Source organism: Falco cherrug, chromosome 7, assembly GCF_023634085.1.
Source record: "Falco cherrug isolate bFalChe1 chromosome 7, bFalChe1.pri, whole genome shotgun sequence".
Lineage (NCBI taxonomy): Eukaryota > Metazoa > Chordata > Aves > Falconiformes > Falconidae > Falco > Falco cherrug.
Genome location: NC_073703.1, coordinates 71,883,327 through 71,908,591, shown reverse-complemented (window position 1 = coordinate 71,908,591; position 25,265 = coordinate 71,883,327). Strand labels below are relative to the sequence as shown.

At 41.8% G+C, this 25,265-nt stretch overlaps 1 protein-coding gene across 1 annotated transcript in view; it reads right to left on the bottom strand.

The window, feature by feature from the left end:
• The window catches only part of RTF1 (RTF1 homolog, Paf1/RNA polymerase II complex component), a 30,841-nt gene that overhangs the window by 5,334 nt on the left and 242 nt on the right, over nt 1-25,265 (bottom strand). Inside the window, exons 2-15 of the mRNA XM_055715239.1 lie at nt 22,658-22,768; nt 13,724-13,871; nt 12,018-12,222; nt 9,788-9,902; nt 8,073-8,184; nt 6,482-6,617; nt 5,733-5,910; nt 4,723-4,805; nt 3,465-3,552; nt 3,268-3,375; nt 2,604-2,681; nt 1,385-1,506; nt 961-1,018; nt 322-399 (exon numbers count right to left, since the gene is read on the bottom strand). Coding sequence (XP_055571214.1) covers nt 322-399; nt 961-1,018; nt 1,385-1,506; nt 2,604-2,681; nt 3,268-3,375; nt 3,465-3,552; nt 4,723-4,805; nt 5,733-5,910; nt 6,482-6,617; nt 8,073-8,184; nt 9,788-9,902; nt 12,018-12,222; nt 13,724-13,871; nt 22,658-22,768 — 1,620 coding nt within the window. The remainder of the gene's footprint in view (nt 1-321; nt 400-960; nt 1,019-1,384; nt 1,507-2,603; nt 2,682-3,267; nt 3,376-3,464; nt 3,553-4,722; nt 4,806-5,732; nt 5,911-6,481; nt 6,618-8,072; nt 8,185-9,787; nt 9,903-12,017; nt 12,223-13,723; nt 13,872-22,657; nt 22,769-25,265) is intronic.

Below are 25,265 nucleotides of genomic sequence, written 5' to 3'. Positions count from 1 at the left end.
GAGTAATTCTACATAGAAAAACTCACTACTGAAGTCTAAACCACAGTTGCTTCACCATGTACATACCCACATCACTTATGTCCTTCACACTTTGCATTAAAAAAATGTGTGTATATTTTTTTTTTTCCACTTTTTCCTTCTTTTGGGATAGTCAGACCAGGATGTCAGTCAATTATTATCTCACTCTAGCATCTGGAGCGTTAATAGCATATGGCACAGATGGGAATGAATACAAACAACATTCTCCTTCCTACTTGCTGCATTGCACTGGTTTATGTTTCTCTGCAAATTGCCTCAATTGAACTTAAGTATTACACTCACATTAGACACTATTGTGGGCTTGCACTGCCGCCTAGTAAAGGGGTCCATTTGTTGGTTTTTCATGCTGTGACTTTCAGCCTGAAGAAGAAAAAGCACATGGTTTTGCAGAGTTCGCTACCTGCCCCCTTGTAAATCCTCCCACAGCACCCCACCCATGCCTGGGCACTATATATATAGCTGGCACTCATCAGCTGTATATGATATCAAGATCAGAGGAAAGCTAGCAACAGATTACAGATTAGAAAGACTGTGACACAACCACAGCCCTATGGTTCACAGGGCAAAACACAGAAAATAGGTGTGCAACTCTTGGGACAGTTAAGGCTTAACCATCTGTTAACAAGCTTAACTTTTCCTTAACAGAAGCGTCAATGCAGAAAATTGAATATTTCCTTTAATATTTTATTTTATTCTCTGAAGTCTCCTTTCCAATTTCTTTCCCATACAAAATGCACTACATGACTACTACAGTCAGTAACAGAGTTATCAAAAGGATAAAGTGATCTGCTTTCATGTCATTTGTCTATATGAAAAATATCACAGATCATTAAAAAAATTTAATAACTTCACTATGCAATTATCCCCCTTTGCATCATTTCATCTCTACTTGCACAGAAGTATTAATTCAGCACTATTTACCACAAGAGCCTTCTCAGACTCAACGATATTCCACTCTCTATTTCTCTGGTTGATGTAACTGCAGAAAGAAAAAAGGAGGGTAAGGTAAAGAAAAATAACGTGACTGTCATTTATCAATCCCTGCACAATAAAACACCTGACAGCTTCATCCTGATCATAAATTATTTTTATCGCAACACAACTGCTACCTGGGGTACGTGGAAGAGAATTTACATTTTTGACGGTTTTAACTGAACGACAGATACAAGGAAGTGAAGATAGGCAAACACTACTAGAGCCATCACAATACAAATTTCATTAATATATCGTACCGGAAAGAAAAGACAAAATCTTGCAGTTGATTCATTACTGCATTAGTTTCTCTTCTCTGTATATTTTGATTGATACTATTTAAGAAAGAACATTCCCAATATCTGTTTCTTACCTGATTGCAGAAATATTTTTTGTTCGTTGACGATCCAGGGCCTCTGCTCTCTCTTCAAGTTCATTAAGCTGATCTTGAATCTGTTTGGCCTTATCTTGGTCCCCCAAGTCCTCAGCCATAGCCTTCAACCAAACAATAACTCATTAGGCACTACTCTACCACAGAGCTAGTCAGAGAAACAATGGACAGACCCATGAATCAGCCAGCTAACACTATTCCAGTTGCAAATGTTCTGCCCCACATTGTAAGAATACAAAGAGCTAAACTCTCCTTACAGCTTAAGGCAAAATGGGACTTCTTACACCAAAGAACTCTGAAAACCTTTGAAACCCCTTAAACTAAGGAAGAGGTAGGAACAGTACTCCCAGCATGAAGAGGAAAAGTCAGTCAGATGATTTTAAGTTACAGGCTTGATTAAAATGTAACATCTCTATTTACCAGCTCAGGAAAAGAACGATTATTTCTGCAACTGTCAGCTGCCGCTTACTCCAGGGAGTTGGGAGTCCCCTACCAGCCACCAGACGCTTATTGTGCCACCTGGTGGCACTAAAGAGCAATTGCACCCTTCTGCAAGGGAAAACCAACGGCGCGTCTTCATCGCGCGCAGTACTGAAGCAAGAATGTCTTGCAAGAGGACTGCACAATTAAAAACAAACAACATGTGTTCTGTCTATCTTTATCTTCAGAGATACTTAAGACTCTGTTTCGTGACTTTGGCTTCTCACCACTGTTAGGCCTGTTCCTTCCAAGAGGCCTACACGTAAAACAGTTCAATGGCAAGTAAATCTTTTGGCAGCGTATTCTTTTCAATATCAATTACTGGTCACAGAGTGACAATTCTGTCAAGCCTGAGTAAAAGACAATTTAACACAACTTATTTTTACTATTTTAAGAACTATAGGAAATCAACTTTCAAATGTTGTTATGCAGTACTTTGGAAGAAGAGGAGAAAAAGAAAAAAGAAAATCAGTTCCTAAAGCAGAACAGCTTCAGGCCTTGTTTAAGGGACAGCTATAATTGTTGGCAATTGCCTTAGAAAAAGAATGCAATAGCTTTAACTGGGTTCTAAGCGTTCTGAACCCAGCGATAAACCTTGAGATCCACCTTTTTAGCTGTATAAAGTCGAGCTTACTGCTGACTACGGCCAAAATCCAGATGAGCTCCAGTTCTTCAAAATCAAAGACTGCATTAAGCTTGCAGGCATCATCTCATCTCTCACCTTCTCCTTTAACAGCTGAGTTTTCTTCATAGCATAATTTGGAGGTGCTTTTCTGAACCTTTCCTTCTCTTTCACAATCTGTAAGATGCAGAAGAAACAGCAAGAATACGCAAACATGAGGTATCTGTTTCAATACTTGGGTCACTAAAAGCAACAGACTGGTATCACCTAAGAAACGTACTTAGTGCCACAGAATTTTACTCATGCTTTTTCTCTCTGCTGCATTTTTAAATTTGTGACTTGGTAATGAGTTACAGCTCCATTCCCCTCACTTAAAACCTACAAAAAATCTGATGCTAATCACATTTGGTCAGTATTAAGCAAGTATTAAACTGCAGAAACTAAGAAATGCATCTATCATGATGCTGTCAGCTTTTCAGAACTTGAGAACTAAGTTGCCCGACTCTAGTTAGGAGTTCAGGGTTCTGCAACACAAGTTCAAGAGCAGGTAACAGGGCACAAAGGATGAAGTAACGCAGGAGTGAGCCCCAAACAGCTGGATCACCAAGCTATTCTATCCAGTTAGGCAACTTCATTATGAGCTTCTTATTTGCTTAGGAAGCAAATACCATGATCATCTTGCTCTGCAACAGCTAGTGCTCTACTCCATGAGTACCTGTCACCTTAAAGTATTGCCACAGCCTCACTACAACACACTGTTTACCTCCTCAATGTCCTGGTCATTAAATTTGTAGTTGAGGGCTTCTTTGATGGAGACTTCCTTCTTGTTTATCTCATCTAGTGTGGGCAGCTGCATCCCAGCAGAGAACATCTAAACACAAGAGACAAAGAGGTTACTTCCTACTTAAAAGTATCCTTGGCAAAAGGCTGCTAAGAAACTAAAAGTCTGACAAAACTTACCGCTTCCTTCCACTTCATGAACTCACTTTCAGTAAATTCCTGATTTGAGACAAACTCCAAACGGAACACCCGTGAATCACTGCCATGCCTGCAACAACAAAGTGTATCAGCATCCCTCTCTGATGGTGCAGAGCTGTTATCTTGGATCTGTAGACGTAAACTGATTCAAGTGGCTGGTTCTGGGCTCCTTAAGGTAAATCTCATGGCTCACATGCTACCTACTCCTAACTTCAGTCAGGTCAGCCACAGTTCACGACCCTACATCAGCTATTAGTAATAATGCAAAGGAATACTAGACTGTGAGTCTGCAGGAAACGGTTGCTCAGGAGGAAACAGAAACAGACCTCTCAAACCTAAACCTTACCTACCCTATTCAGTGACAGATGGCATGATCTTCAGAAACACAAAGCTTATGATTTCATGTTTCAACCAGTACTGAATTATAGCATGCCGGAGGCAATCCCTAGCTAGTTTTCTATTCATTGATCAGTCAAAAGCCAGAAATCCCTAAACGTTTTCTGCAAAACACTACCTTTGGCACTACCAGCTAACTACTATACTACTACTAGCCAATAGTAAGATTAGTTGCTATGGTGTAAGTTTCACTCCAAGCATGGAGCTCCCTCCTGAGGCAGCCTAAGAAGTTACTGAATGTCCCAATGGATTTAGGTAAGACTTTTTGTTTTTACTCCACACCTGCATCCACATGCGTTCTCCACACACCTTCCTGTTTCTCCCAAATAGCTCACATCATCTTCACATCAAATATCTCACCAGGATGTTTTGTATCATAACTCTTAACGTTCACCTCATGATCCTTATAAAGGCCATAAGAACAACAGAGAAATCCAACGCTACATATTCAGCTTCTTCCCTCCAAAGTACCATGCTGTAACACACATGCCAGACCCAACCATGTATGCCTTTAAATGATGCGCATCTCTAACACCTGATGACAACAACAGTGGAGAAAAGATAAAAAAGAGCTCAAGAGGCATACACTAACACAAATGAATGGCTCAGATATCAGCACATCATAGGCCTCTGCCGGAGGTTTTTTTGTAACTTCCATTACGCTGAAGGGGGGGGACAGACACACCCAAACAAACAAATCCAATCCCAACATTCCACCACTAAATGGCAGGGTGAGACCCAATCTGCTTCCTAGCTCTCATCTCCAAACCACACACAGAACGTTTTATTTGCTATGAAAAGGACACCGATTCATGAATCGATGAGGATGACTTTGGTATCTTACCGCAGCTGCAGTCCTTTGTTTGTCCGGGTACCACCAAGCTGGTAAACCTTTGCAGTCTCTACCACACCAGTTATTTCAGCAACCTGTATCACAGTGTAAAATACAAAAGAGGAAGGATGCAAGGGGCTGGATTTTTTTGTGTTTTCCTGGAATCTAATCTAGCATATTCAAACCTTTTCATAGAGATCAAAAGCCTTAACTAACTGACAAGTCTAATTAGATCAGGGAAAGCAAGACTCTTCAGCGTACATTATCAGGTACTGAATCAGTTGCATCATGCACCACCTATGAGCTGCCAAATTATACCACCTCAATGCTTGATACAGTTTTTCCATCTTCCCAGTTCTGCCTTCCTGACCAAGTGGTGGACACTTTTCTACTTTTCCTATTTCTTTTTCAACTAACACTGGTTTGGGTTAATGTATGTCCCAAATGAAATACACTAGTGCTGCTCACACACTAAACGCAGCCCCTCCCAGGGACCTTTTTAATGCAATTTTAGAGAATATTATTGCATCCTATGATCGTGCAGTTACAGCAATGAAACAGAAAAACAAAACTATGCTCTCAATCGCTTTCTCTTCTGAGGCACGCTAATGTACTAGAAACACTTCGGGGAAAAAAAACCCAAAACACTCCGAAGAAAACCAACACACCAAAAACCGAGACCATGCAATAACTTGGGAACATTCCCAGAAATAAGGAGTGAATGTTACTCATCCTTACTTGGTCAATACAAATGATGAGACAAGACAGCATGAACCAAAGCTGGAAGAACAGGCTTTGTCAGTGCTCCCTTTCTCTCGCTAAATGTATTTCTTCACCTAGCTGGTCCCATAGATTCATTTATTTTTAAACCAGTCCCCTCCACTTCTTTGGCAACAATTACGTTTTCTGCTTATAAGCAATCTTTTTATATTAATCACTCACAGGTACCTGGGAACTGCTAAGCTGCAAATATTATATTACAGCACTATAAAAAGAACTAAATCCGCTGGAGCTAAACTCACCCGATAAACAGGTTTGCTATTGTGATTTCCAATGCCAATGCGGACAAAGCAGCCAGTGACTGTCTTGGCGAAGAAGGGCATATGACACCAACGTTCCAGCTTGTGTCGCGATAACCGTACTCGGTTCAGCTCTTCAGGCAAGGACACTGGTTGGGACTTGGGAGGAATTTCTTCTTTCCTGATTGGGAAAGGTGAAAAGGAATAAAGAAATAAAAAAAAAAAAGTAGAGACAATCACCAAAAAAGGGGTCCTGAGCAAGGTGCAGCATGCGTGCCAACTAGTTAAATTACCAGTAAAAGTAACGATTCATCATACACTAGTTACCTGTTGATATGTGAACTTAGCATTCATAAGAAAGGCTTAATGTGAAGTCCCAGACTTGTTACTACCCCTGCCACTGCAAAGCAGACTCACACACCAAGGCAGTTTATAAGCCACTGCTCTAAGATAAGCCACCATGCACCTCTGCCCTGCTAATACGCCAGGGTTCTGCAGCTGCTAAACTGTAGGACTAAACAGACCTGTAAACAGCAGCGTAAATGGGAGTAAAGGTAACAGCAGAGAACTGAAGTTGCAGACCCATCCAAGGTAAATCAGTCCCACGCACCATGATATAGAAGCCAAGGACTCAAATCCAAGCGATGCAAGTGTGTCCAAACAATTCTCTAAAACAGTACATTTACATAAAGTAGATCTCTGGTTTTGAACACACACTTGCAAGTAATCACAGTCCAGTGTTTACTACTTACTCTTCCTCTTCATCAGAGGATGAGGATCTGGATGAGCGATCACTTTTCTCACTAGACTTATCATCCTCTTCCTCCTCTTCATCATCAGAGTACACTTCGCTAGTTTTTAATGGCTGTTTTTTTGCAAGCAATTCAGCTGGGGGAAAGAGAGAGAACAAGGAAAAGCAAGCTGTGAAATTTTTATGAAAGCTTCCTTTTAGGCCTGAAACCTTACTGGGGTTTTTTTTTTGTTTTGTTTTTTAAAAAGAGGCAGGTATCCAGTGTAAAATCAACAGCTACAAGTGCCACATGTTCAAATCCACTAGTAAGCTAAGCATCCCACTGTATATATTCAAAGAGAGAAATCAAAGTATTTAAAAGCATCTAACATCTCAGTTGTGCTTATGTTCAGTCTCCCAACTTGACTGTGCATCGCAATACAAGATACGACATAACAACTGGATAAACGACTGTGGTGGGTTGACCTTGGCTGCACACCAGGTGCCCACCAAGCCGCTCCATCACTCCCCTCCTCAGCAGAGCAGGGGGGCAGAAAGTAAGATGGGGAAAAAAAAAAAAAAATCGACTTGTGGGTCAAGATAAAGGCAGTTCAATGAAGCAATAGCAAAGGTCGTGCAGGTGGAAGTGAAAGAAAACAAAAGATGTTATTCCCTACTTCCCATCAGCAGGTGATGTCTGGCCACCTCCCGGGAAGCAGGGCTTCAGTATGCATAGTCGTTGCTCCAGAAGGTAAATATCACCAATAACAAATGCCACCCACCCCAGCCTTCCTCCTCCTTTCTCCAAGTTTTGTATCTGAGCAGACGTCACACAGTATGGAATATCCCTTCGGTCAGCCAGGACAGCTGACCCAAACTATGTCTCCTCCCAAGACCTTGCCCATCCCCAGCCTACTGGTTAAGGTGGGGGAAATGTTGGAGACAGCCTTGACGCTGTGGGAGCACTGCTCGGCAGTAGCCACAACACTGGTGTGTTATCACCACCTTTCTAGCTACCAGTCCGAGCTCAGCACTGAGGGAAGCTACGGGACTCAGCCAGACCAATACGACAAGATGGAACTATTAAGTTAGACAAGTCATTGTTACTTTGCAAGGGGATAAAAAAAATAAATCTCATGTTTGGAGAGGACGACAATAAAAGCCAGTAGAATAACAAAAAGAGTTGCATTAAAAGTCTGTGGCAAGACAGACAAGACGATGTGCCAGTAAAGAAACAAACAGATGTAGACACGGTCACACATGTGCAATAAATATGGTTTGGAAGGTTCAGAGATTAAGTAACAGAATCTAAGTGACCAATTCAAATAATGATCCAAACATTACCAAGTGCCATTTAATGGACTGTGATGAAAGTCTGCTTTGTTTTCAGACCATTCTGGGGAGGGGTGGTGGGGAGGAATACAGACAGCATCAGTGGAGTCAAACAATATCCTAGGTAGTCAAATCAGGCAAAAGACCAAGGAAAACTCGGACACAGAATTCATTCACACCAAGGTGTAAGAATGTTGCAATTATTAGAAACAAAAAGCAGCACTTTCAGAAACCTGTAATAATGCCTCAAAAATTGTAGCAATAGCAACAGACTTCCATACCTGTTCTGTTCTTCCTTTTCTCTCTTTCTGCTTTTAGCTCCTCCATTGCCTGAGATTTCTTGTCTAGCTTCTCATCCCGCTTTGATCGCCGCTCTTTGTTATGTGACATGACCTAAAAACATGCACAGAAAGTCCCTCAACACCAAGTGCAATCCATACACTGAAATGCATTAAAACAAAGATTGTTTGCACACTTTGAAAACTTTTCAAACAGAAACTACTAGCAAACTCCATTTCAAAATAATTTTTTCCAAGTTCATTTTTACAGAGGCTCAGGAGAGGGAAATTAATCTGAAGTATATTTCTTTTTTCTACTTTGTATCAAAAATAATGAACATATTTACACTTCAACATTTCTGCCACCAAGTTCAGAGAAATAAAATGGAAGGAATTCTGCAATGAACAAGTAATGAGGAAAAGCTGGATAAATACTCTTCTCATTTGCTTCTCTTTCTGCAAGGCCAAATCAAGGCGCTTGCATTCATTCAGTAGCAAAAAGAAAAGTTACGTTAAAAAATACTTAAAGTAAAAACAAAGTTGTGTGCAAACTTGGCAACGTGGATTCAAACCTTAGATGTCATACATCTTTTAAAATTTTCTATTTCTAACAGGCCTGTCTGGAATACCAGGTAGCATGGAAAGAGCTTCTACAATAAGCATAAAAAGTCATCTGAAGTAAGTCAAAGTAATTTCTGGAAGACACTGTGAAGAACTCTGCATAAGATCCTTTTATATATGCATATATATATATATGCATATATATATATATATATGCACCTACACATGACATATCATGTATTTGGACTGTATAAGTTGAGAAGAGCAGGGAGATGAGATTCAATCCACTTAACATGTGCCTAAGGGAAAACTCATCTCACCTAATTTGATTTGTGTTAAACACCTATTTCAACTAGAAAGTAACATGGAGTGAGTTGCCAGCTGGAGATGCCCTCCTCCAGCACAAAGACAGAGGTGACAACAAGCGTAAGGAATCAACTAGTTCTTAGATGGCTGAAGTTAGGCAAGATGAATCCCATTCCACTCTGGGAGCCTATCTGCTCAGACTCTAGAAGTAGTTAAGGATGGGATCTTAACCACTTGAAACTACAGCCAATTCAGCCATTTGAAACTACAGTTCAGTTACAGATACCTCACCCCAAAAACAGCTATTATCCTCTTTCTACTTGAGGTGGGAAAACTATGGAACTAGTTCTGCTCCTCCTACAGTTGACTTTTTCCTTGACATTCCAACTAGCAGAAACTAAGCATTCTTTCCATTGTATGTGCATGCAAAATAATTAAGACAACAGCCCGAGCAGTTCTTGGCCTGCTCTCTCAAACTTTCGCTTGCAAGAAAGATGGCATATGTAACATTTCAGACTGAATGACAGAAGTTTGGCTACAGGAACTGCAAAAGGTTGCTTTCCTGTTCTCATATGGGAGGAGTATCACAACAACTCTACATATAGCTGCAACTTTGCATTTTTCATTAAAAGGAGCTATCAGTGTACCCCTCAGCAGGCCAAAGATGTTAATTTCTTCAAATAAGCTGGAAAGGCTAAAAGATAGCTTGAGCATATAAACAAACTAAATTCTGACCTGCTTACCACACTGTTTGACACTAAGGGAAAACATCAGGGGCAGAGAGAAACAGCATCCTATCTCCTATTGCCAAGGGAAAAGGGTTTGTTACTAAGGACAGTTTCATTTCCTACCTGGGATTCCTGGATCTGTGTGAGTTTTTTCTTCTCCTGCTCTTCCTCTTGCTTTTTCTTTTTCTCTTTCTTTTCTTTCTTTTTTGCTGTTTTTAGTTTCTTCTTGATTTCAAATCTAGTAGCAGATATTGAAAACAAAAAGAAGGTATGAAAGAACATTCTCTCCTTGAGTGAGCAAAGTACTGCCCAGATGCTGCAACAGCTTAAGTTGTTAGCAGGCTGTAAGAAACACTTCCACTGCTTGCCCCAGATGGATAACCTTTCAATGCTATTCTGTCCTCCATTCCCAATCCCTTCCCTCCACAAGAAAAATAAGGTGAAGAAAACCTGAGCACAGAAAAGTGCAGGCTGACAGACAGCTAACTTAAAGGGCTGATGAGACCGCATAGTAATGGCTGCTCCCCAGAAATCTGTCCTTACTCCATCCTTGCCAGTGCAGTGTCCATTGTGTGCTGCCTCCAACTCTAAAAACAATTGGCTATTTCACATCATCTGAATCTCAACAGCTAAAAACTTGGTTGTTTAAAGCCATTACCATGCTACCTTTTCACTGCTTAAACTCCACCTTTCTACTGGCACCAGTCTGTATAAGAATGACCGCAAGAAGAGTCACAGCAAGTTCTCCTTTAGCAGTTACAATCCAAATCAGACTCTGTCAGTTTCTGCAGTCCAATTTAGTCACTTCCATTTCTACATTCATGAAATATGTCACCCTGAAATCTTATTTTCAGCCACTGTCTTCAGAAGAGTACTGATTTTGCTGGAACTGTCCTGTGACAGATTCCACTGCACCATGGACTGGCCATTGCTTTAGTGAAGTGTGCACATGGACAAACACAAGAAAAAGATTATCTTCCAACAACTGAAATTCAAAATATGTTACCCACATGCATGCTACACAGTCCATTCTTCTTCAGTCCTTTACACCTGGATTTTGCAGGTAAGAAACTGAAATGCCAGATGAGCTCATTGCCCTTTATGCCCTTACCATGAAGTGTAACACACAAGGCACAGGCACGGTATCACACGCAATGCCTGCTGTAATCCCAATGAACTCACAGCACAACAGACATACGAAGAGCTAGACAGCGTTTGGAAAGATCCAACTTACCATAAAGTTAAATAACTAACCCCCCTCAGGTCTATCTGCCAACCCCTTTACATAGAACAGGACAAACTCGTTTAAGATTAAATCAGTAACTCAAGCTTACATTGTTTAGCTTCTATCAAGTATTCTCCAGCATTCATTCTAAAAGACAGCCAGTTACCATGGAACAGCAAATGAAATTAAAAAACGTGGCATCCTTCTACCCGATCTAAATCCCATCTTTCACTCTTTCTGATCCCCTTGAGTAGAGCAGCAGACTAGAGAAGACATTGAAAATAGTATTAAAACCACACACAGGCAGTGCTCTAACTATGGCTTGGACAAATGGACAGTCTGAGTAGCAGCTTGTATTGACATGATTTACTCAGGTGTTAGTCCTCTAGAGAAATTTCTCAGCAAGTGAGAAAAAGAGAGAGAGATGTCACTGAAGAGGTAAGAAACTGCAAAAAACTTGCCCCATGTGCCAAATCTTTTCTGTTAGACACTTGGGAAGAAAAATACCTCTACTACAAGGAAGCTGCCTGACAGGACAGTATTACAGTAACAAATAAAACCACAACACCTAAGGCAGAAATCCATAAATAATCTATCAAAAATGAGATTTCCAACACCACTCCTCGTTATTTCAATACCCTTCTCTTCTATTAGAGCCCCAACCAGCTTTACACCCATACAGAGGCAACCCTAACACTGCTCTGTGCTTCACAATAGTTTTCCAAAAAATTCCAGAAGCTCACATACACCTTACACTTTGTTAGCCTTTTATCACAGTATCAACGTGTGACAGCTAATACAGAAAAAAAAGACAGATGAGAAAGCAGTCCTTCTGGCTGTCTGGTATCTAGCATGCAAAGCAGTAATATGGCTGCAATGGTAGCTGACAGAACCAGGTATATTCAACAGCTGAGAAACTTTCAGAAACTGACTTTCACAAGAATGCGCAGAATTCCTGCTGTGTGCTTCTCAACTAGCAACAAGGACAATTTATGCAAAAAATCCACAATGATGCTTAATTCACTTAATAGCGCTGAACACCTGGACCTCAAACGTGAGAGCAGAGTCAGCATATTCTCCATTCACCCTCTATGGATTTGCCACCAAGTATCAACACACAAAATTCACCTTCTTTTTAGCACTTCTCTCTTCTCTATCCGGTTAAACAGCTCCTGCTCTCTCTCCTTTTCTGTCATTTGTTCCAGTCGAGCACGGTCTTCTTCATCTCCCATAAGATCTTCTCCATAGCCATCATGGAATTCCTCATCTTCAGATGAGGAATCTGAATCTGAGCTAGATGAGGAGCTGTTGCTTTCAGAGTCAGAGACTTCTCCTAAAACAAAAATACAAGGCAGCAAGATTCAGCTGGGGCAAAGCCCAACCACTTTATTGTAGCATGTTAGCAAAGGATACCAAGAATTAATTTTACACTCCTCTTCCACTATACTAAAAGCATAAATATCATGAGAGCTAAACCCAGGAGGAAATACTTTATCATCTTAAGATATGCATGCTAAGAAACGACAAAATGAGCAGTACTACATGTGAACACGGATTGGGTAATAGTAGAACAAGCAAATTTTAGGAGAGCTTTTGGTTAGTGGTATTGGGGTCTTAAGGTGAAATTTCTACGCCTATATGCTTATGTCCCTGAGAAGTTGCTTATATATCCATAACCTGGTTAAGTGCATGTGCACACCTCAAATGCCACCATTAACCACCACCTCATTATAGCATCCTGAAGAACCAAAATCCATCATATGAATTGCTACATCAAAAGATAAAAGTTGAACACACTACCCTGAGGACTGGCAAGTCTGTGATGCTAGCTCTATTACTGTAACTGTAGCCCTCTCAGTTGCACACGGGCTCAGGGAACAGCTGACACCCCAGTAATACTGGGTAATGCCACCATTAAACCTGATCCAAGTCCAAGTGCTGTGATTATCTCACCTAATCAACTGCATCACACCCAAAGCAGCCATTAAGATCCTTTCTTTCACTTTCATTCTGGTCTCGTTATTTCTAACAGTATGTTATATTCCAGCTTTGCAAGCTTACACTGGGGCATGCTGATTTGTAGGCACTGATATATACAGCACGATATAATCAGTCACTTCATGCTTTGGTCTGTCCCCGCTGTGTTTAACATACTCAAAACTGTAGTCACCTTCATAGTCTTCCTTAACTTTGTTTTTTTAGTATCAACTGAAATCACAACTAACCACCTGACAATCTTCCTGAGCATGATGAAAACATGAAAGAGCACAGGAAGTTTGCCCAGCATCAGAACAGATTCAAGATTCATGTAAAAAAATTCTGATGAAGTTATAGTAACTATTTTTCTTCTTCTGTGACAGTATAAATATTCACAAATTCCAACTGAGTGCAAACGCATGCAAGGTAAGTTCCTATTTGCATCACGCTCAACACTATATACCTCTCCCTTTTTCATCACAAGAGAAGTTTGTGAAGGGAAAATACATCAATGGGAATAAAAAGAAATGCTACCCATGCTACAGATGGGACATGCTAGAAGGAAGAAAAAAATTTTCCAGGAGAAAGTCAAGTAATGAAACATGTCATACATGCTTCAGATGAAACAGTATTTAGTGTTTTGGTTGTAATGGGGTGCTTACAGCAATGCTATACCGAATTATCTGCACTTCAAGCCATGGCAAGCTTAACTGTCATCCAGACCATTGTTAACACAAACAAAACTCCTTGAAGGCAGTCTTTAACAACACCATCTAACACCACTCACTCTTCACTGTGTGGAAAGGGGTACTTCTGTTGGAAATACACTGCAAGTAGATGCACACGTGTTATCTTACCCTCTTCAGGTGCTGAGCTCTCAGCTGAGCTGTCTTTATCTGAGCTGCCTGAAGAGGCAGCTCTGTTCGTCTGTTTCTTCATGGCTCCTTTCTTCTCTGCCTTACCCGTTTTTCCCTTTTTTTTGTTTTTAGAACCTCCAACAGTCCACTGCAAGGAAAGAACCAAGAAAGGGATCGTGAGACACAAACATCACTCTCTTCTTCCTCTCTCAAAACACTGGAGTAAAAATAACAGAAACAGCCCAATACCTGACAGCAAAAAAATCAATCATACAAGGAAAAAAAAAGCCAATAGGAAATTTATCAAATGAAAGCATCTCAAAAGTTTGTGTTTTGGAGGTGGGGTCTTGTGTAGTTGTTTGGTTTTGGGTGGTTTTTTTTCTTAAAAAACCCAAACAGTTAACAGTGCAAGCCAACAGTTGGTAGAGTGCTTCTTTTAAAAAACAATGAAGACTTCAGAGTCTGCAATACCTGTCAGGAGAAAAGAGGTACTAGAGGTTTCTAGGAAAATAATTTTAAACAAGTGTCCAACTGCATTTGTACAGATTCGCTTCAGTTTACTACTATTAAATAGAAGCAACAGACGTGTTTCCAGAACTAGTTTATTCGAGAGCAGGTTTTAGATTTCATGAAGGCACACCAATTATATATGAGTCTTTCCAAAATCTCAATTTTACCAAGAGTACACAGCATCTGTATTTTTATGCAACAAACCACGAGCTCACTTGTGTATAGACAGTAATGTCAGCCACAGCCTGCATCTACGTACCCAAGATGGAATCAGAATCAAACCAGAATCACAGAAATCAGGAAAAAAAAAATAATAAAAAAACCCCACAAACATCAGGCCTTAATTTTCATTTTCTTTTAATATAATATCTTCAATTAACTTAAACTGTGGTTTCCAAGTGCAGCACTTATACCACCACACATACATGGCTAGCAACTTTAAATCCCAAAAGTCCCAGAAGAAGAACTAGTATTTACCTTACATGTGACTTATTAGAATTTTTGCATTGTCCTAACTACCTGGGTAAAGCCAGAAGGGAACAGAATCAGTTAGGATTGCCTGTGTATTATTTTAAGGCTTTACAGTATTTTGCACTTTACTACCTCCCCTAGAAATTCTCGAGGAGCAAGACCTTCAGGGGTAAGACAGTTTCTTTCTAAATACTTTTTTAATACATATATATATTTTTTATACTGTTTATCCTCTCCACACCTGTATATTACTCTCATCCTTCATGCATATCACCATCTGTTCAAGCACGCAGTCTACTAAAAAAATACATTCCCAATTCAAATGAGCAAATACTCTTTTGCACAACTGAGATCTTGTGCTCAAAACTAACTGGAAAAAATAAATATTCTTTAGATTTTACCTCAGGTGCACACAAACATCAGGCTTCTCACCCATTCACCTCTTCCTGGGAGATGAATCAAGTCCATCTCTGCAAGCAGTAATCATTCCATCAAATTTGATTACTACTTCTGCCCGATTACGCACCATCTTCAGAGAACCCTGGCGTTCAAATACTCTTAAATCGAACTCAGCCAAGTAGTTCGAAGCTACAACCTGATCTACTAATATCTTTAGTACTTCCTACGTTTTGATTATTCTCACCCCCAGCCTTGCACCTTTCATATTACTAGCTGCTTCATCATCACCTTTAAGCATAAGCTTGTGTATTCAAAAGCATCTGTCAAAGGCCAGGCAGAAGTTTTCTTTTCTGAGGTAAACACGCAGCTACCTAGTGGTGTACCAACTGCAATGCATGCCCTATGCAGTTACCCCACTCTGTTTTCATCCACAGGACAGGTGAAAAACTGCACAGAACGCGTCTCACTTGATATCAGCCTGAGCTGGCACTCAAGTCTTTATTGGATTCCACATTAAAGTTTTACTTGTTCAGTATTACAATACCGCTGTCTAACAATATTCCTGGTTGATTATGCCCATGTAAATCAGTTAAGAACAAGCACGTACTCTGCCTGAATCTGCTCAGACCTCAACGTTAAGGAATCAGCCCCCAAATATGACAGAAAAGTGCATTTTTGCTATTTGTTCAAGAGCTCACCCACTGCCAGCATACTAGTGAAAACACAACAGTGAGAAAGTGAAACTGAGCATTTAGCAAGGAAGAGCAGAGCCCTCTGAACCAGGTATGCAGAGGTGCCTCCTTCCCAGAGCTCTGCCACTTCTTTCAGTGTTCTAACACTGAATTACACCTTGCGTCAGCATGCTGTCTGGCAAGAAAGCAGCACACAGAAAGCCATAGTATACACCATAGTTAGAGCAAGACCTTGAGAGGTCAGGCTGAGATGAAAGAAGTTAAGATCAGATTAAAACAGCGGGACTTCAGTTAATAAAATGTTTAATAGCTGTAGATACATGCATTACAGACCACTGATCTCAGCATTTAACTCACAAGGGAAATTGTGGAGAGAACCTGGGTCCAGGAAGACAGAACTGAAGAGAAAGCTGTGTAACCACCTCTTGAACAAAAAAAGTAATAAAAAAATAATCTGCACTAATCTAGGAAATTTTGTTTGGGTTTCTATTTCGCCCTGGAGATTACACTTCATCCTGCTTTTGTTTAAGCAAGTGACCTCTACATCTTTTAAGTCACAGTAACTGGTTGTCACCTGCCAGTTTCAGCGCTGTCACAAAGCCAAATTCTTCCTCATTCAACTCAGATGCTTCAGGGGTTATTCAGCTATCCCAATCTCTCATAAATGCCTGGTCATTCCTGGTACCACTACAGGACAAGGGTTCAAGCAAGCCTTCAGGACAAACAAAGCATCATAACCAGGATGTAGTTAGTGCGAGGCTCTTTCAGGCTCAAAGATTGCTCTGCAGGCTCAGGAACCATCAGTTGTCTTCTGGACACTGAATGACCACTCTGTATTGTTCAGAGAGAGACTAGCCAACATCAAGTTCCTTCTTGCAGCAGAGGAAGACAAAACAGAGATTAGCAGGTCTGGGAGGGGGGGTGAAGACAATATTGGAAAGCCATGAGCTGCATGGCAACCTGCAGTCCAAACCAGAGTATCGAGCCCCATCCTCGGGCTCTAGTATGGCAGCGGAGGATCAAAAAGGCAACAATATGTTTGCATGTAACATGAAGCAAAAATGCACACAGTTAGTCAGAAGTGTTTGTTTGCTCTGTTTCCCTTAGCTCCACACATCCCAAACAGCAAACAACCACCACATTTTCCAAAACATGTCTACTGCTACAGCTTCTCCAGGTTCCCTCTTCCATGTTCCAGCCAGGCAGAACCAGTGAACAATTCTCACACATTTTCCATGATTATAACGCCTCCTCTAAACAGTCCCTCTATTCACTGCTGCCTCCTCAGCCACCATCTGGAACCCTCCATGGTTCCAGACACAGCAAGTTAATAAACCCATGCAGAAGTGTGCTGCAACATGGCTTTCTACTTACTGTTTAGTACTATCAAACAACAGAGCTTTATGGTTCGTTCACAGGAAGTAGCCAGAAGAACATTTCAATTTTTCCTCTTGCTTCCAAGGTTCACAGTGCCAATAGCTTGCATATTTTCCCAAGAAATGGCTGTACTCAGTCTTAAAGGTCCTGTCCAACCTAAATGATTCCACAATTCTAAGTAGTCCAGGTGAAACCCCAGTACCCAGAATGGACTGCCCATAACAAACAAACAAAAAAACCAAACACACACGCAAATCCCAAAAAACCCCAAACCACCAAAAAAACAGAACCCACATTAGAAATTAGCCAGATTTATAAGTCATCTTCTACAAAAGCAACTACGCAAAATCATCGAAGAAAATAATTTATAGCTCAGCAAACCTGGAACATATTTCCACTAGGGAGATGAAATGAGATTGAGGAGAAAGAAGAAAAAAGCAAGCTCTGATAGTGCAGAATGCAGAATTGTTTTACCCCCACTGCTCAGATAGTTGCAATTTTCTTCTACTCACACAGCATCTAAATGCATTATCCACTGAGATTTTATTTTGCAAATAGGTATTCTTATTTCTTTTTTTAACATCAAATCAGACAGAGATGCACAGCAACGGTTACCAGCCTGTCCCTGCAACAATACCCTTCCCTTCTGGATATGGCTTTTATAAGCAAAAGGCAAATGACAAACCACAACACCAAAGCAAAACAGGTCCCTTACCAAGGCATTCCTTTCCCTGGCCAGATAAGTTTGTACCAAGTTACAATACATTAGCCCAGCTTAAAAACTTTCATCCATTCTCCTCTATTCATATAGGAAAAACAAAAGGCAGTCCTCCAGGCAAGCCACCCAACTACCTTCCCAATGACACCAGTTCAGTAATTAGAAAACTTAAGGGATCATTTTAAACACAAAGAGGAGACTCAAGGTGTCAACACCAACATGGAAAGGAGATAAGCAAATAAAGGAAACACCTCCTGAAGCCATAGAACAGGCTTTGCCAGGAACTGCCTGAAAGGCTTCATGGGCCAAAATATCACCCGACACCTCATCCACCCTCACCCATTGTCCAAGTACTGCTCAAAGGAGCTCACAGAAAGACAACTACAAGTAACTGGAAAAAAACCCCATCTACCTATAGTAGGTTCAAATTCAGTTTAAGCTGCAAGTCGACATATACTCTAGAAGTATTTTGAGGGGTCCACGTATTGAAAAATAGCAAGAACTGCTGAGTGGAAACATCGAGATAGTAGATACTAAATACGAATGAAGCAGCACTCTCCATAACTGAAACAAATTCCGGGATGCCACTGGCTGTAAAAACCTGCAATGTTTTATTTAGGAAGCCTGGGCCAAACAGCTGGAGATAGCAACAGCCATAAAACACTAAGTCAACAAGCGCCTTGCATGGCTCTAGCATCACCAGCCAGCAAGCATCATCTGGACCAACAAAGACTTAATGACTTCTCTAGATAGATATTAGTGCCTTATGACTGGATTGTTCTCAGCAAAAACTGCTCCTTGGGTACAAAGGGAAAGTCCATTCAGAGAAAAAAGTAAAAATCACACACTCAATTCCAATACCACCACGAGTCTATTTCTGGAGCAACCTGCTCCACTTCAGAGCTCCTGCAGACTCTCATACCACATAAATTAAGTTCCCAGAAGTTATCCCCGTGCTAGTTTGCAATTTAAAGAAGCTACCTGCAGACCAAATTTTATACTAGTTTTGTACACAACTGATTTGCATTACTTCTTTGGACATGCTGGCCTCCACGCAATTAGCCTGTGCTATTCAGATTTGCGCTTGCACTTTGGGGCAGGAAAGTAACAGCACCTCTCTTCCTTAAGGAAAGCTTTACTATTGCACCCGTTAACAGCTGAAGGAAACTGTCTCCAAGAAAAGTCAGTTACAAAGCACACAGCCTATAAGACTGTGTATAAGAAGATTAAAGCACAGATCATTTCAAATTTCTTAAGCTTGAAACAAAAAATGTATGGCAAAGGCCTCACAGGACTGGAGAACCCACTCATTCTTGAAGGTCTAATTAAGCAGTATTACAAAATAAAAGCACACAGGAGAAGACAACACTTAGCATCACAATCTCTACAAACCCACAAGACACCCCAAAACAGAAGGAACACATGGAATTTTCCGATAATCCAAGGTTTTCTAGATTGCGTTAACTCAAAGTGCAGTAAGTAGATCCAAACTTTCAAGTCCTTTCCTGATAACATAAAAAGCATAAAAAGCCATAAAAAGCCTGCTACGCCAACTGTTACTGGAGACCAGTTTCCTCACTAGCTGCATGACCACTGCTCACCTCCTCCTCTGTCCCATAGCTCTTGACAAGATCTTCAGCTATACCATTCCTACTAAATCTGTACATTTGCAAATAAAGGCATAAAAAGACATTCCTCACTAAACTCCAGGCTGCTGCCAAGCGTTCACAATATAGCTTTTCTTGTCCTTCTTTCTGCTATTACCCTAGAGCTGTTAAAAGGCACAACCAAACCCCTCACAACATTAGAACAAGCGCAGAAGGATGACACAGACACACATCAGCATGGCTAACAACAAACCTTTTGAGAGAAACAAACAGGACCTCCTACAGCATTGTGGCTCTGTCTAATCTGCGCTGATGTTAGTGAAGTTGTTGCAGAAGTCATCCAGGCCTCACCACACAACAGAAAGAATTCTCTTACTGCAACCAATGACACCAGGATAAAAGGAAGAGCAGGAACCCAGAACTAACCTACTACAACTGAGGAAGGCCATGTCTTCATGAGTGTCTTCAATAAGCAATGAGGGTACCTTGCGGACACGTACACCCCAAGAGTAACCTGGCTAACACCAAACTGGTTACGTGCAGCAGGCTAGCAGTTTGGGATAGCAAGTTCTTGAGCAGTCATGGCCACACATTACTCCACAGATAAATTAAATATCTGCCTCCACACCTGTGTCCGGCTTAGTATACCTCTCTGCAACGGTAGGACTTCTTATTGCAGAGCCCTGCAGTCATTGCTGTTTATCAGTTCTCTGAACAACAGTCCATAGTCAATTCACTCATGCACGTTCCACAGATCCACCAGAAGACTGTTCAGAGCATCCTTCCCATTTCATTGCCTGCAACTCAGCTTCATTCCCTTGGCTAGACAATTTGATTCAGACTACAGAGGTCCTTAAAGCGTTATAGAACCCACCATCTGCACCATGAACACCTGATGGGGCTAAGAGCTTTCACAGAAGAACATTCTCATCAAGACACACAATGATAAAACATTAAAGATCTACTGAAATCCTGTGGGCACCATTGTATAGATGTGGCATGATTTGTACATGCTGTTATTCTGTAATTCCAAAATGCACTTTCTCTCCCCTATGCCCCACAAACTTTTCTCCCTTTAAAAAAAATGCAGAATGCAGCATTTGCCACTGAAGCAGAGGTTTAGGCTCCTTTCCTGTACATGCAACGTCAGTCCTGGAACCTTTAGGTTTTGGCAGGAACCATAAAGAATGTGCACACTACAAAACCTGCGTGGAAGCACATGGGTATGATTAAGCATGTTTGCCCAGGGCAATGATTTTCATGCTTTTCCCTCAAGGTCCTCATCTTGCAGGAAGTCCAGCAAGACAATTTCAGCTTTTAGATCCCCTCTCCCAAACCCCAAGGTTGAGCCAACTTCGAATCCATCACAAGAACACTGATTAAAACCAAAATCGTTCAGCAGGAGTAGTGTAGTCAAGCCTAGGGATGCACACAGCTGAATGACTGGCAGAAGCAGAACTGTTATAACCCAGCCTGTCTCACCCTGCTGTGACAAGCAGCAGTTCAGAATGCATATTTCAGGCACAGGAATAGAAGCAAGTGTCCTAATTACCTCTTCTCTAAAGCTTTTCCTCTTGCTGCATGGAGGTCAGAAAGAACAGAGTATCAATTAGAAATGATACACAGATTACAAAAAGTATCAAACGTACATGCTGCAGCAGAGATACTACTGCATCTGCAAGGTTTGTGCAAATTCGTGACGAGATTCATTGCCATATTTATGTATAATAGAAAGACAGACTTTCTTGTCGTTATACAAGCTAAATAATAATCTGAATAATGTAATTTCTTCTGTCAGTTTTCCGAGAAACACAAAGCAGAAGGATTTATCATCGGCATGCTCTCCACACCTATGTCTACTTTTCCAGACAAGCTAGGCTCCACATAGCTCAGAATAAATAAGCTGCGTGCCAGAAGATCTGAACACACACAGTGACAGACTGAGTGGTAACCCAATAACAAACCCAATATATCTAGTCCATTCACAATTCTCTCTCTCCTTATGCCTTAAGCACATATTAGAGTCACTTTAAAAAAAAAAAAAAAAAAAAGAAAGAAAAGGATTGATTGAAACAGAGTTCCAAGCATATTTATTTGAAAAATGCCTCGGAAGAGGATTAAGCTATACATTCTTTACATTTATTGGAAGAACTCTGCAACACTACCAAATGCTTAATAGGTTATCATTGGCCTACCCTACTGGTCTTCAAGCTCTCACGAGGAATAGCACTTCCTGTATTTTCAGAAAAAAATATCCATCCCAAACAGATCCCTGTTAAATTTTTAAGTATAGATGGAATAAATGACCTCACTACATTGCGCGGAAAGCTTGCAAGAGACATGTAAGCCTTCAAGAAAGTGTTTTTTATTCAAATACCTGTATGACCTGTTTGTCAGTTCCTCCGTTTTAATTAAGTCTATTTCAGTTTTCATTTATAGATGAAAGCAGAGACTTTTACCCAGCTCTAGAAGGTAGTACCAAGAACAAATAACAAAAACAGATCTAGCAGATAAACACAATACAAAGAATTGACAAAATGCTAGAACAAAGCAATGCTAAATTCTTCCTTGCCTGGCTTTCTTCAAAACCACCAATAAAACACACACTCTTGCATTTTCAAATGACCAGACAAGCTCATTCACAGCAGAGTTCTTGGGGAATCAAAGTAGCTACACAGAACAGTGTTACCACCCGTAAAAGAGTAGTACCACCTGTCTTGATCCTTTCCCTCTCTGAGGAAGAAAGGTCTCTTCTAAAGCTGAAAACATCTCCCTCAACTCAGAGTCCAGCTTTAGCAGCTGCACTACTACTTCAACCACAGGCGCTACAGAGGAAAAACACTAGTTTTAAGCGGGCAGATCACCAGACCGTTCAGAACATATGAACGTGGGATCAAAAAGGCAGTCAACTTTTCCACAGACGTTTAGACTGTTTTGTATACAGTTACAATTCAAATCCTACTGATTAAAAGAAAAAAAAGAAGTATTTCTGAGTACACATCCTCTGGGCTTAATGGGCCTCCATCAGGTCCACTGAAGGCCAGTCCCACTCCGTGAAGTCAGCAGGCTAAACATACCGTACAATAAATACACTTTCACTGCTTAGGTACAATTGGACAAATCATTCACAGTAACTTCACTGATAACATGACAAACTCACCTCATCATCACTGTCTGATGTCTCAGAGTCTGAAGATGCAGTAGGCTTGCTTACAGGTGGCTCCTTTTCTTCAGAGTCACTGCGCTTCCGTTTGGCCAATGACAAGAGCTCCTGGTGTGAAAAACCATACATTCATTTTAAAATGTCGTAATTAGTTTTATCAATCCAGGTCAATGTATATGCACCTTCTCTGTGATATCCGAGTACACCCCAGTAACATGATTCTCCCCACAGACTAAGGAACGAAGTCTATTTATGTTTTATAAATACATGTACATATACACACAGAATTTTAACAAAACTGGATGCTACAAAAGCATTTTGAGGATAACAAGTTATAAGAAGTAAATACTACTGCCATTATTTTCTCGGCACAAACACCGTAAGACAAATTACTTTCAGAATCATCTCCAGGTTTCTTATTTGGATTGGGTAAGAATTCAAAACCACTCTAACTACACTGTATTAACCCAAAAAGCCAAATACTACTAGAGAGCAGCTCCTTCTTCTAAACAAAAGAGATGTTTGCAATTATACATTTTTAAAGGGAAATGCTTTGGACATCACCACATTGTCATGGCTGATAGTATTTAGTCAGGCTGTTCAATTCCTTCTCACTGTGCCTACACACCACAGAATGCACTTAAAGCTTTAGATGGGCACAGAGCAGAAGACATCAAGGCTCAAAGTTTGTGAAACTAAGGAGAGTCGTTCTCCAAATGAAGCACTTTACTTGGCTCTTTGTGCTGGTGTGTGTTGCCTTTGAATCTCATCATCTGCTGTTCATAGCTTGTTCAGATGACAGCAGCAGCAGCACACAACAAACATTTCTGAAGCTGCATTACTGTCTTTATAATCCATGACACAATGTATTCTTTAAAACACTGCTTTGGGGCTGATGAACCTTAGCTGCAAGTAGAAATACAGTCACGCCAACTTCTGCAGTCTTGGGAAGTCGATACTAGATTGGTTTGCATTAGTTTCATAACTGGAAGATTATGTCCACAGCAAACGGATTAAAATTTAGTACCCCAAATGAGAACATACACGCTGCAGAAACTGATGGCCTAGGCTACTTACTAACAAAAACCCTTTCCATTAGCAAAGGCATTTTACAAACCTTCCTCTGAAGAAGGCACTCAACACCAACAGAGCACGTTCATACAATTAACAGTTCTCTTCAGGAAGCTCCTGATGTTTTCTACAACCTTTTCTAGGATTTCTCTCACACACCTGTCTCTAAGCAGTCATTCAACCCAGATTACCTCCCTGGATGCTGTCTTGGCATATCCACCACTACTTTTATTCCAAGCAAGTTTCCTTCTTTCTCTCTACCCTTGTTCTCTTTTGCAAGACACTGTATTAAAAAGGCTCCTGGTCTTTTGATTCAACAAGCCTGGAGTGCAGAGGAAAGCTGCCAAACATTTAACCTACAGGGGCCTCACTCAGTAGACTCTCATCCTTAAATCACACCACAAAAACATTTCTTCCTTACTACGTAGCCTCCATCCTCACACATACATATCCCTGCTGTTACAGTTGCTACAAGCAGCTCAGTGGAGGGGGAAGCACCTACTGCTCAGGTACAGCTGCAGAGGCATGCTTCCAGTGAACGACGGAACAGATGCAGAACCAAGGGGTGATTCCTACCACCGTCACTGATCTATGCCAGAGCTCGTCCAGCCCCTTCTGTTTTCAAGCTTCGGAGAAACCACCAAACTAATGAACTAGTGGTGAGATGCTGGCAGCTCGAAGAACTCGAGGGGCACACGCAATCATCAGGGCACACTCTGCTCCAATACATTTGTCTACCTGATTTCATTTTTCTGAACCTCCAAGCCGCAAAACCATTTTTGAGTGTTTGGGAAGGCTTTTTATTGCAACATAGCAACAGCTTCTATATTAAAAACCCTGAAGGTCCAGCACGTAAATTACATCAGACATGTAGGCTTCAGCACAGCCAGCCAGCCAAACGTCCCCCCGGAGCACGCGCTGCCACACCAGCCGTAACGCTCGGTACCTGCCAGGTCTTGCTTTACCGTTCGAACCACGGCATCGCCAACCGCCACAGCGAACGCAGCCCCCTCCCCCACCCCCAGCACCGAGGCGGGGGCTGCCCCTCCGCAGCCCCGGCCCGGTTAAAGCCCCCCTGACACCGCGCTGCCCACGCAGGACGATACCCCGGCGGTAACGAACCCCTCCCCGCCGCACCGACACCGGCTCCCGGCCCCGGCTGTGCTGCCCGCCCGGGGAGCCCGCCCGCCCCAGGGGCTCGGCGGCGGCAGGGACGCGGCGCGCCGGGGCAGCACAGAAAAGTTGCCCGGCCCCCGGGGCCGCTCGCCGCGCTGCCCCAGGGCTGCCGGCGGCCGGGCCTGGCTCCCCGCCCCGCAGGGCCGAGCCGCCCGGAGCATCGCGCCACCCTCCCGCGAGCACCGGGCCCGCCGCGAAGAGACCCCGGGAGCCGCCGCGGCGGGCAGGCCGGGGCCCTGTCGGGGGGGCGCGGGCTCCCCTCACGGAGGCCACGGGGACCCCCATCGGGCTGAGGAGAGCGACGGTGGCGCGTAACCCCGGGCGGGAGCGAGGGAGCGAGGGGAGGGATGGCGGCGCC